The 11893-nt window shown below is 52.9% G+C and overlaps 1 protein-coding gene across 1 annotated transcript in view; it reads left to right on the top strand.

Annotated features, from left to right (window-relative positions):
• Window positions 1-2297: 2297 nt before the first annotated feature.
• Window positions 2298-11893, top strand: part of DGAT2 (diacylglycerol O-acyltransferase 2) — a 32512-nt gene continuing 22916 nt past the window's right edge. Inside the window, exon 1 of the mRNA XM_027562855.1 lies at window positions 2298-2553. Within this exon, the coding sequence (XP_027418656.1) occupies window positions 2514-2553 (40 nt within the window). The 5' untranslated portion in view covers window positions 2298-2513. The remainder of the gene's footprint in view (window positions 2554-11893) is intronic.

Below are 11893 nucleotides of genomic sequence, written 5' to 3'. Positions count from 1 at the left end.
AATGTGCTGAAGTAGATGAACTTGGGATCTGAAGGGGCTTTCATCTTGATCCAGTCTCACCATTTCAGTAGCTTACTTTCATAACATGGTGGTGACACCATTTTACATGCTGTGATTTCACTGGATCCTCAAATACTCAAGGGCAGTTAGCGAGCTAAGAACTTCCACTTTCGTCTCAGGATGCAGAAGATAAAACCGAGGCTGGCAAGGTGACTTGCCCAAGGAATTGCTGCAAGTCGGTGGGACAAGAAAGGCCAGCATGCAGGCCTCCTTGTTCCCAGCCCACACTCTGCCCCTTAGACCATACTATGAGGGAGCTGGGTGGGCCATGTGTTCCAGCCCAATGCCTCCTCCACAGGAGACTTTTCTGGAGCAGGCACAAGCCATACACTGACTTGGGGTACCTCCAGGACAGTAGGAGTCTTGCTTCCAAGGGGACCCAAAACACCGCTGGGGAGAGGATTGAAAGATTCATGGCATCTTCAGCATCCACCTTGCTGCACTGCTCTTTCACCAGAAATCCATCACATCTGATCCAACCTCCCAGCCTTCGCTGACCCCTATGTCTCCCACAAACCTGAAAGCTGCTAGCTTTCCCTCAGCTTCCTAAAAGGCACCAAGCTCTTTTCAGCATCAGAACCTCACCACCTGCTTGCTCTCTTTACCTGGAATGCTTTTCCTTCTATTCTTAGCCAACTCAAGCCTTAGGGTTCCATGACTTTTTTCTCAAGGTTTACTCCTGTAACCTTGAACAGGCTGAACAAATGGCAGGGTTTCTAGGTCCCATCAGTGGTGTTTGTCGCATGCTGTGCTGGCACTGCGACTTCTGACAAGAGATGGTAAAGACCTCAGCAGCAGAGATTCCCTCTCATCTTATGCCGTGAGCCCACACCTAGCTTCCTCAAGCTGACTCAAGGAACCCGTCTTTTCACTGACCAGCTTGTTCCCCTCACGCCTGCTCTTACCATCCATGTGCAGTAAGTCATTCCACCTCATTCCAGTCGATCTCCCCTCCTCCTACACTTCTCTCCAGACCAGGCCTTCCCTCCATCCTTCCACCATCATCTGAGCTCAGGAATGGTTCTCTCTCACCTGGGTCCCTTCTGCAGCTTCCTCACTGCCCTCCTGGCCTCCAGTCTCTCCCCATACTTCGGCTGGAGGACTCTTAAAAACATATAAACACTCTCATCCCCCAACTCAAAGCTATCCCCGCCCTGATGTCTCACGGGTAGCAGTCAAGAACCTTCCTAAGATCTAGCTCCAGCATCATTTCCCATAGCTGTCTGAGCACCAGCCACTCCAGGTACCCTAACCCTGCCCCAAACATGCTGCCTTTTCTACGAGTTTACGCCTTACCCTCACACCCTTTACAAAACTACTCATCAAAGGGCAACAAAAATAATTTTGGAAAACTTTCTATGTGCCTGGTACTATACTAGGCTATTTTTTAACTTTAAAAATTTTACTTCATTTAGTTCTCAAAGCACCTCACAAAATAAGTGTTATTCTTCCTATTGTACAGATATGGAACTGAGGTTCAAGAAAGGGAAGACCAGAACTGGCTCCGGGTCTATCTGATTCCATCTCTGTTGTGCAATAATCTCTCTGGAAAGTGCACCCAGCCTCCAGTCCCCAGCCCCCAGTCCAAGAAAAGGACCTCTCTCCTCTGGATCTATAGCCAGAGATTTCTCTCTTGGCCTAGCACTGCTGCCAGCTTCAGTGTGTGATTGCCTCTCACCAAGGAGAGCACCTCCCAGGGCAGGGCCAGGTGTGACTGGTTTGGGTCGCCAGCACGCAGCAGTATACAGTATACACGCTCTGTGAGGTTTAGACGGAAAGGTAGAGGCAACTTGAGGGATTTAGGAGCCCGGCCCTACCTACCTAATTCCTACTCAACCACCAATCAGAGGCGGGACCTCGGCATCTGTAGCCAAAGCGAAGCCCTGCGGAACGGAAAACACAAACCCCCGCCTGCCCCCCGCCCCAGGCCCGCACGTGCCGGGCCTCCCGGCCCACGTTCCTGCTGCCGGGCTGCACCAACCGCCGCGGGGGAGCGGCTAGGGGCGGGCACAGGGAGCAGCAGGAATAACCAAGCAGCCCCTCGCGAGGAGGACCCCGCGCCGCGGGCGGCGCAGCTGTGAGGAGCAAGAGTCCCCCTACAGCCCTCCCGCGCCCGGCCGAGCCCGGCGCTCAGCCACCCCCACGGAGCTGAGGCTGCAGTGGTTGGAACGGCCGGCCCCGCCCCTGCCGCGTCGGCCCCGCCCCCTTATGAGGTTACAAATTGTCGCGCTCGGAGCCGCGGGCGCAGTGGCCGTGGCCGTGGCCGTGGCCAAGGCTCCGCTTTCCGCCGGTGCTCCGGCCCGTCTGGCGTCCCGTCCCTCCGCACCCTCGGCCGTAGCGGTCCCCGCGCTCCCCTGCTCGGCGCGAAGCCCTGGCCCCGGCGGCCGGGGCATGGGCCAGGGGCGCGGGGTCTGGCGGCTTCCCGCGGGGCCCCGACCTGTACTGGCTTCGTCATGAAGACCCTCATAGCCGCCTACTCCGGGGTCCTGCGAGGTGAGCATCGGGCCCGGCTGCCCTGAGCGAGGGCTCTGATTAAGGAGCCATGCTGCCCGCTGAGGCCTCTGGGAGCGGGACTAAGGGTCTGGGAGATGAACTGTCACAGCCCAGGGTCTGCAGGGCTTTGCCGGCTTCCTCCTGGGGCCATGCAGCTGCGAGAGGGCTTTCAGGAAAGGAGGTGATGAAGGGCTCCAAGGTAGGCAGGAGTGTGTTGGTATAGTGGGAGTTTGTTGCTGGAGGGTGGGCCGCTCTGGGGGCTGAGGTCCCAACCCCTCTTTTCTTTTGGGAAGGCTTGCGGCCCCCTCCCCGACCACCACCCCCATTCTTCCCCCCTGCTCATCTGAGTCTGAGATGAGGTTAGAATAATGGTCTGATCCAGGCCACCTGGTAGTCATGTGGGCGCATTCTCCACCTTAGCACTCATCAATTTGGGGGACCTCTGTTACATCACTTCTTTTCTTCCAGCCTGTGAGATAGGATGTTACCTGAGAACTCCTCTCCAGCCCTAGCACTGCTCCTGGACCCTGGCAGTTCCCTCCATCCCTCCTCACCGGGTGGATCAATCTGTGAGGCGCTGGATGGGGCAGGCCACCAGACAGGGAACATGCCTGGCTGGGACAGCTGTGCCCACACTGTCCTCTGCCCGCCACCCAGCCCAGGCTTGGGAGCCACTCAGCAGCGACTGTGAGCCTGGAATGCTTAGAAAATAGAACAAGAGGACCCTGGGTGCCCTTCAGTGTGGTCTGTGCTGCTGTTCCACCATGTGGAATTGATGTCCTCCCTGAATCAGGGGCAGAGTTGAGATCAAACTCCACAGCTTTTCCTGCTCAAGGAAGAGCATCCCTTCCATGTCTCACACCTCTCACCTATGCTTGGAGAAACTGAGGTGGGAGGAGGCATGACCTGCCCAAGGTTTCCCTAACAGGGCCTTGGCCAGGGGATTAAATACAAATCCAGGAGACTCTGGGACATCCTCACAGCTGCCCTGGTCTGTCTTGCTTGAGTCCTCCCTCCCTCTACCTAAAGCCTTTATTCAGCTTGCTGAACCTCTCCTACTTAGGATTTTTCTTTATTAACTAACAATAGCCTACTCCAACCCCTTCATTATAAAAATAAAACATACGAACCATTGGATTTCGAAAAACATGGAAAAACAGGAAGAAAATGAAAAGTTCCTGGTTAATTGACTGTCCAAAGATAGTTTCCTAATAGCATTTTAGTATATTTCATTATAATTTTATCTGTATACATCATTTAGGTAAGATTGAGGGTATGATGTGGATATAGTTCTAAATCCTATTTTCTCCCTCTTGATGTTAAATTGTGAGTATTTCCTTCTGTTACTCCAAATCACTTACAGTATTCTAGGGGCTGCTGGGTAACCACCCTGAGCTGTACCACAGTTTAACTGTATCCTAGGCATTGGCCCTTTTCTCTGTGTGGCTGTTGGTGTGATTATCTGCCCCTCTTGGTCTGAGTGCCACTCACTGCCCTTGGAGAGGTACCTAGCTGCTATTGCCATCTTGGGTACATGCAGCCTGAGCTGTCCCGTGCACCCGGCCCGATAGCCTCTGACAGTCTCTGCTCTCACTTAAAAGTGCTTGTCCATTCACTGTGCCATTTAATGCCCATAACAGGGAAGGAAGGACCCTACCCATGTTCATGCTTTTAAAAATGCTTTTGTCTCCAGGCAATGAGATAGGGATGCTCTCTCTAGGGGTGGGCCTTCCTGGAGATACCCTTCCCTCATCTCTGCTATCCACAGAGGTGAGTTGTATCTTCCAGGAGCAGATAACCCTGACTTCCTCATTTTTGACCTAGAATTTGTTATTTAGGAGGACTTCCAGTGAGTGATTTTGACCAAATCATTTACTGTCCTTTCAGGAGCATGTCTCCATGTTTTAATCTGGTCTTGAAAACATTTGAAAAAAAAAAAAACTGGCTGCAAACAATTCTATCATGGAATATAGCAAGAGCTGGCATGTAATGCAAACCAATCACTTTAGCTGTCTGGGATTCTCTTTGGTGAAAGACTGGGTGGGGAAGGGAGGGAGCTGAAGCAAATCTTGTGTTATCTGGCATCTCCATTAGACCTGATTTCTACATCCTTGATCTTTGAAGACACTCCCCAGTGGCCTGGTTTTTACCTATAAAGTCTCATTGTTGGGAGGTGATGAACACTTTGTCAGTGGTGATATTTAAGGGGAGACCATGGCTTCTGTGAAGGGAAGACCTGTGATGGGTGAGATTGAAATAGATACCTTGGTGTCTGGTTTCCTGGGCAAAAAAAAGCCAGCTGTGGGGGCAGGTGGGTGTGTGCTGTGTGTGTGCTGGGAGTTTGTGCAGGAGACAGGAGTCTCTGTTGGTATTTCCTAATATCTGAAGGATTTACCTGTACCAGGGGTGGAAGGTGCAGAGTTATTCTTATTTGCATCCTTGGCCTTTGCTCCTGGGTTTAAGGCCCTTCCGATCAGAGCCCTCTGATGCCTGCCTGAATGAATACCCAGGGTTCACCACAGGACCCAGCACGAAATGGTGGCAGCTTCAGTAAAATTATGAACTGATTTGTTCTGCGTGGCCCCGCAAAAGCAAGGCCAGGAACAGGGCTGGAATTTCGGGAGGTGGGGGGTGCAGATTTGATATAATGGAGGAATGCTTTCTGACAGCCACTGCAACAGGTTTGGTGTGGGTGGGGTGGAGCTCCCCATCACTGGGAGTGTGCAAGCAGGAGCTTAGTAGGAGGTGAAACTAAGAGGCTGGATTGTTGGAGGGTTGACACCTAACTCAGTTCTAAATCACAGGATGAGAACATGATTTTCATATTCCCCTCCCCCCAATTCTATATAGCTTACCCCCTCCCCTACACCACTTCCCCAAATGCACAAATACCACTTTGGGGTTCTCCGTGCTACTGAGGGCTCTTCTGGGCTGGGAAAGGAGGGCCAAGAGTAGAATTTTATTAGCAGACTTGGTGACTCAGTGGCCAGTGTGGAAATCCTGCCCCACCCCCATCCTCCCACCCCTGAGTTCTCCAGCAGGTACTTGAGTCATAAAATCACAGCTCTCTGGCAGTGCTGGGTCAGGGGCAGCTCTCACATTGCAGATGGAACACTGAGGGCCCCGGAGAGAAGAGACTAGACCAGGGTTACCAACGCCAGGGTTAGAATCCAGATCCACCTCCCAGTCACTGGCTTCCTTAAACTAAGAGAGAAGTGTGGTGAAGCCGTGGAGGGTGGAGTGCAGGGTTCTGGCCACTGCAGGTGCTCATTTCCTGATTGAGTGAAGGTTTTTCTGGGACCATGATGGGGCTGGCAGATCACCCCTTCTTGTGCACTTTCAAGAAGATGTCCCAACTTGCCTTGATGAGTAGATGCACCATGAACCCTGGAACTCTGAGGCCAGGGGAACAGCCAGTTGCCTTCATTGTATTCCAAACCTTCCAAACTCCTCCTTGTAGCTGTGGAACCCCCTGTGAGCAGCCCTCACTCCCCTGCTTCCATGTCCTGCTCCAGAACGGCTGGGGTCTTCCTGTTTCCCCAGGATTCCCATCAGTTCAGTCCTACCTCAGGGCCTTTGCATTGGCTGTCTTCTGCCCAGGTCACTGCATGGCTGTCTTTGAACCATTCAGTCCCCTTTCGGAGGCCTTCTCTGACCATACCATCTGGAGAACTGTCCCGTCCTGTTGTACTTTTATAGCCCTTCTCATTAGCTAAGTTCTCAGGTGTACTTTTCTGTCTAGATGATGGTCTGCCCCGCAAGAATGTCAGCCCCTTCGGAACAGGACCTCTGTCTGTCTCCCTCAGTGTTTGTCCCAGCGTTGAGCGCAGTGCCTGGAGTATAGTAGGTGCTCCGTAAATATTTGTTGAATGAATGAATCATTAACGGGACTTCAACCCTCCCGAGTGCTGCTCCTTCCTCTTGGCAAGAAGCCCTGCTTTTTGCTTCGGTGCGAGTCCTCAGTGCTGCCTCTGGCCTCCTCTGTGCCCACCTGTGCTAGGTGCTGGGCCTGCAGCTATTCCCTGCTCTGGAGGCTCCATGGTCTCAAGGAGCTGTCTCCAGGGCTGATCGCCAGGGGCAGGGGGTGCTCACCACAGTCCCCCTTGTTGCTTCTAGGGCTTAGGAGCCAGAGAGGATTTCAGCCCTGGCTCTCCTCAAGGACCTGGCTGGGTTTCTCTCTTCTCCTCTGAGGATCTCATTCCCCCTCAGTGGAAAATAGGATCAGAAACTCTCAGACTGTCAAGGATGCAAGGGTTTTGGTTATCACGAATGGAAAATGCTTTGTAAACAAACTTGTGACTCGCCTGTTAGTCCTTGTCACTCATTTTATGTGACACATGCAACAGTCGTCGACATTGTGACGAGTGGCAGACTGCCTGGGGCATCCAGGAAGGCTTCTCACAGTGGGGACTCGGGCACAGGCCCTTCAGTTTATTGGTGGCTCACCTGTGTGTGTCAGACTCTGCCACACACATGTCAATCCCTGGTCCCTACCTTTAAGGAAGTGAGACTAGGGGGATGACAGTGCAGATGATCTACGCAGTGACGGGGGAGGAAGCATGGGGAACTGAGGAGGCCTGGAAGTGAGGGTTTGGCAGCTAAATCATCCTGGCATCACGGAGGGTTTCCTGGAAGAGGTGACAATCAATCCGGATATTGAAAAATGAACCAGTGTTACTGGTTCAGTGTTACTGGTTCAGAGACTATCAAGAACCTTCAGGTAGAGGGACCAGCATAAATAGAGGCATGAGATTTGGGTGGGAGGGAAAGTCTGATGGCAGGACCTCTGGGCTACTAACCTGAGCTGAGGTCCCAATGTGCTTAGAGATAAGGGAGACAAAAGATGCTGTATCCAGGCAGCGGCTGGCTTGCCTATGCACTTTGCAGGGGTTGTTGGTGGAGATTTGAGAGCTGGGAAAGGAGCCTGGTGCAGGCAGTGTCTTGGCCTATACCACTTCTGGAACCTCCTGGGTGTGGAGCTGCTGCTGGCAGTTTTGAGGACTTGGGGCTAGGAGTCTCAGTCTCTTCATCTGTAAAATGAGCAAATGCGTGATGACAGTATCTGCCCAGGTTATGGTACAGACCCAAGGAAGCTGAAGCCACACACCCTTTGGGCAAATTGACAGAAGCAAGGAATGTGAATTCATTTTACTATTAGAGCAGATCTAGAGGCCGGAAGGCTCACTCTGCATCTCCTTCCTATGTGACCTTGGGCATGACCCTCCCTCTTAGGGCCTCAGCTTCATCTGTACAGTAAGAATGAACCTGGGTTCATTCCAGTTCTGTTGCAGAAATGTGATTCTCGTCATGCCCTGGACTGCTATGGGATCCAGGGGCCAACCTCCTCCTCATTTGTGTCCTCAGCTTGTCCTTGTGAAAATGGGCTCCTGTCCTACTTGGGGCCCAGGTACATGCCTGAGAAAACCTAGCTCCCCACACTTGCTCATGTACCATGATAAGGACCTATTTTGAGGACCCCTTGGTGGTGACATACCCGCAAGCAGTGGTGTTGCCATGGCAACCCCTCCCACTTCAGTAGCTATTCTTTTAATGTGTCAGAAGATGGGGGTAGCGAAAGCAGAACTTTAGGGTCCTCAGCAGTCACCTCCAGGGTCCCCGTCGCAGTTTCAGAGTCTCAGGAACACGGTGTTCTAAGAGCCCCACTTCCTTGACCTCACTCCCAGGTGCATGAAAACCAATACTTGAAAATCCAGGCCTCTGGAGCAGCCCAAGGAGGGGCTTGTAGTCTCTTTAGGGGGATCTTCTGTGGATAATAATTCATTAGTCAATCTAAGTTGTCAAGACCTCAGATTTCAACTAATCTAACCCATACCTCTAATAATGCCACTGGGAAACAGACCTAGAGAGGAGAGGAGAAGGAGGCCCAAAGTCCCAGTATATCTGTAGATACTTAGGATGCCTGGCTTCCCGCCAGGATGCTCTGTGGGGGGCCCTGAGGATCAACTGAGGAATCCACTGAGTCCTGCAGGGTCCTGATGGGCAAGCCAGGAGCTTCCCAGCGAGCACACCAACCACAGCAGTGTGTATCGGCTTCCCATTTGGGCCAGATGTCCCAGTGGGCCCTGCTTTAAGGACACTTAATTTTCTTTAAGGTTACTTGATTAAACACCTAACCCTTAAAGGGGAGATTATTAGTCTTTCCAGAGAAGAAATCACCAGCATATTGGGATCAGGTGAACAGCTGGTGAGTTGCTTCAGAGCCCTTACACTGTCTGAAGTTGGTGGAGGGCATGGGAGGAGTGGGCAGCAATCTTCCCTGCTGTCAGGGTGGAGCCTGGTCCATCATCTATGTTCTTGGGACTCCTCAGCCTGGCATTTCCAGTCCTCCATGGCTCCCCCTGCACATTCTCGACTAGCCTCACCCATTCACATGGCCTGGTTGAACTGCTTGCAGTTAATTCCTTAACCTTGTACCCTTTATCCCTTCCAGTCCTTTGCCAGTGCTGTCTGCTGGACTCCAGGACCTGGGTTCCTGGCCCTGTGCCTCCCTTCGGTCAGCCTGGCAAACTTACTCATCCTCTTCCTCTCACCTGACGCAGTCCTGAGAGCATCCTCTGGGCCAGTTGGGCACCTCTTGTGGACTCCTCAGCCATGACCTACCCTCTGTGCCTGATTGTTCACAGCCCTGTCTCCCCCAGCCATAGCTGAGGTGGGCAGCCCCAGGGCAGAGCTCTGCCTCCCACAGAAGCCCAAGAAGCAGAGGAGAGGCAGGGGCTGGCAGTTCCTATCCTAGGGCAACACTTAGCCTGGCCTGTAAAGGCTACTTGGAAAGTACTTGCTGAATGAATGTTAACGTTCAGCCTCCACTCTTCTCTGCCTCCCTCTGGAATCTTGCACTTTTGCCCCTAGCCTTGAAGATGTGGCATTTATTTGGCACTTGGCCTGGCTTCCTGGACCTCAAGGGGTCTCCCGGGAGTCAGAATGTCCATCTCTCTGCCTCGATGCAGCCTCATGCCCAGCCCTTTGCAGAAGCTTGGGGCAACTTCCTCACTGTCCACTTGGAAGCTGCCAGACCAGGGCAGAGCTTCGGTCTGGCTGGGCCCACGTGTGGCGTCTTTGAAGCTGGGGAATGTGAGCAGGATGACGTCCCCACTCAGGAGCCCCTGGCAGCTGTCCACAGCTCTGCGACCTCACTGGCACCTTTCTAGCTCTCTAACAGACATGCCACATGCTGTTTGTCTCTTTTCCATAGGTTGGATTCCTCCCAACAACTGCTGCATCCCAGCGAAGGAGGATGCTGAGTCTTAGATGGGGAAATGACTTTCAGGGTCTCACCGTAAATGATAGAGCCAGGGTTTGAATCCTAAGTGTACTGACGCCGGCGCCTCTGCTCCAAGACAGGACAGGGGTTATTACACCCATGTGTCAGGCGAGGAAACCCAGGCTTACTTGGTAATTATACCGCATTCACACAGGTCTTGACTTTTATGACGCTTCTGTCTATTGTTTAATTCTCACAAGAATCTAGCGAGGTGGGTATTAGCCCCACTGGGCAGATGAGGAAACTGAGGCTTGCATGGGAAGTGACTCACCAGGGCTACACTCCTGCAAGTTGGAGGCCAGGTTCTCTGGACGCCCATCTTCCTTAGCTTCTCTAGGCTGGTGACCTGCTTCCCAGGATGCCAGTAGCAAAGGAGAGTAGGGAGGCAGCGTGGGCCACCCGGAGGCCTGACCTGGGAATCTCACGTGTGCCTCTACCTCCATGTGGAGGGAAGTCAGCCTTGCTCAGAGCTGAGGACCCTCTTGTCTCTCCCTCCAGCTTATTGCCCCAAATTTTGTTTCCTTATAGCTCTCATCACTGCCTGATGTTACATCCTACATTTATGTGTAGGTGCTTTGTCTCTCCCTCAGCAGAATCTAAGCCCACTAATAGGTGAGACTCGACCTGCTGTGTTCACTGCTATTTCCCCAGGGGCTGGTAACAGTACTGGGCACCTCAAAAGTGCTCCAGGCTCATCCCTCCCCACCCACCTCCTCCAGGAGGCCACTTTTGGCTGCTTGAGCCCTGTCCCCATCATCTGTCTTGGGTTAATGTGAACCCCCATTCCTGGGTCGTTGAACATTCTGGCCTCTGGCTTGCCTCTCTGTAACTCCCTCTGGGTCTCTGTTCTGGCCGGCACCCCCACCCCAGTGCCCACTTTCCTCCTTTTTGCCTCCCAGATCTCATCTTCTGGGCCCTGCTGACGCCTCACCGCCTCCCTGGAGCCCCCCCTGCTGCTTCCCCACTCTGCTCCCTCTCCTCTTAACACATAACCTCGTGGTCACACACATCTTGAAACACTGTGGTTGCTCATCAATCCCCTCCCGCTCTGGTCAGTGGTAGACGCCATGATGAGAGCTAATCACCTAACACGTGTCAGTCACGCAACAGGTGCCAAAAGGACCTTATGTGCATTTTTTTTTTAATCTTCCCAACCACCCTGAGGGATATTCTCATCCTCACTTTATGTCTTCTGTTTTGTTTGGCTGCACTGGGTGTTCGTTGCAGCAGGTGAGCTCTCTAATTGTGGCATGCAGGCTTAGTTGCCCTGTGGCAGGTGGAATCTTAGTTCCCCGACCTATGCCCTTGCATTGGAAGGCAGATTCTTAGCCACTGGACAGCCAGGGAAGTCCCCTTATCCTCACTTTAGAGATGAGAAACTAAAGCTGAGTAAAGCTAAGTGACTAACTAGCCCTAGGTCACAGAGCCATCAGGGGCAGGGCTGGCCCAACACCCTTTCTCAGATTATGGGGACTGGGGCTCAGACCCTGCCCTCTCAGACCAGTATGAGAGGAAACCCGGGCTTTATCAGTCCTGGGTGCGGCCTGGTCAATTTGCTAACAGATGATGGGCAAAGAAGCGTTCCACACCCGACCTGGGCCGGGGACTAGAGGTGTTTGGCTCTACTATATGGGCAGCTTCAGCTTAGCTCTTGCAGCAGCTTCTCAACCTGTGGGAGCATGTGGGTGAGGGTTCACATTCCTTGCATAGCCAGTCTACAGGAGAATGGCCCCATGAAACTTGGGACATGGTTGAGGCAGAGAGGCAGCCCTCCCTTCCCCGGGGTGTATTCCTGAGATCGGGATGTGGACTGGCTGGTGTAGTGAGGACCAGCCCTCAGGAGCTTGGCATCATGGAAATGGCAAGGGTCTCAAAGCTCGAATGCCTGCCTTGAGTCCTGCCTGACTCCTCTAGACCATGACCTCAAAACAAGTGGTTGAACCTCTTTTGGCCTCACTTTGCCTCAGTTTCCATCTCTGTGAAATGAGGCTGCCCCTCCCTGCCTGTCTACCTTCCCAGAGAATGCTGTGGGACAGGGAAGCCCCATATAGACACGGG

Source organism: Bos indicus x Bos taurus, chromosome 15, assembly GCF_003369695.1.
Source record: "Bos indicus x Bos taurus breed Angus x Brahman F1 hybrid chromosome 15, Bos_hybrid_MaternalHap_v2.0, whole genome shotgun sequence".
NCBI lineage: Eukaryota > Metazoa > Chordata > Mammalia > Artiodactyla > Bovidae > Bos > Bos indicus x Bos taurus.
This window is presented reverse-complemented; position numbering and strand designations above follow the sequence as displayed.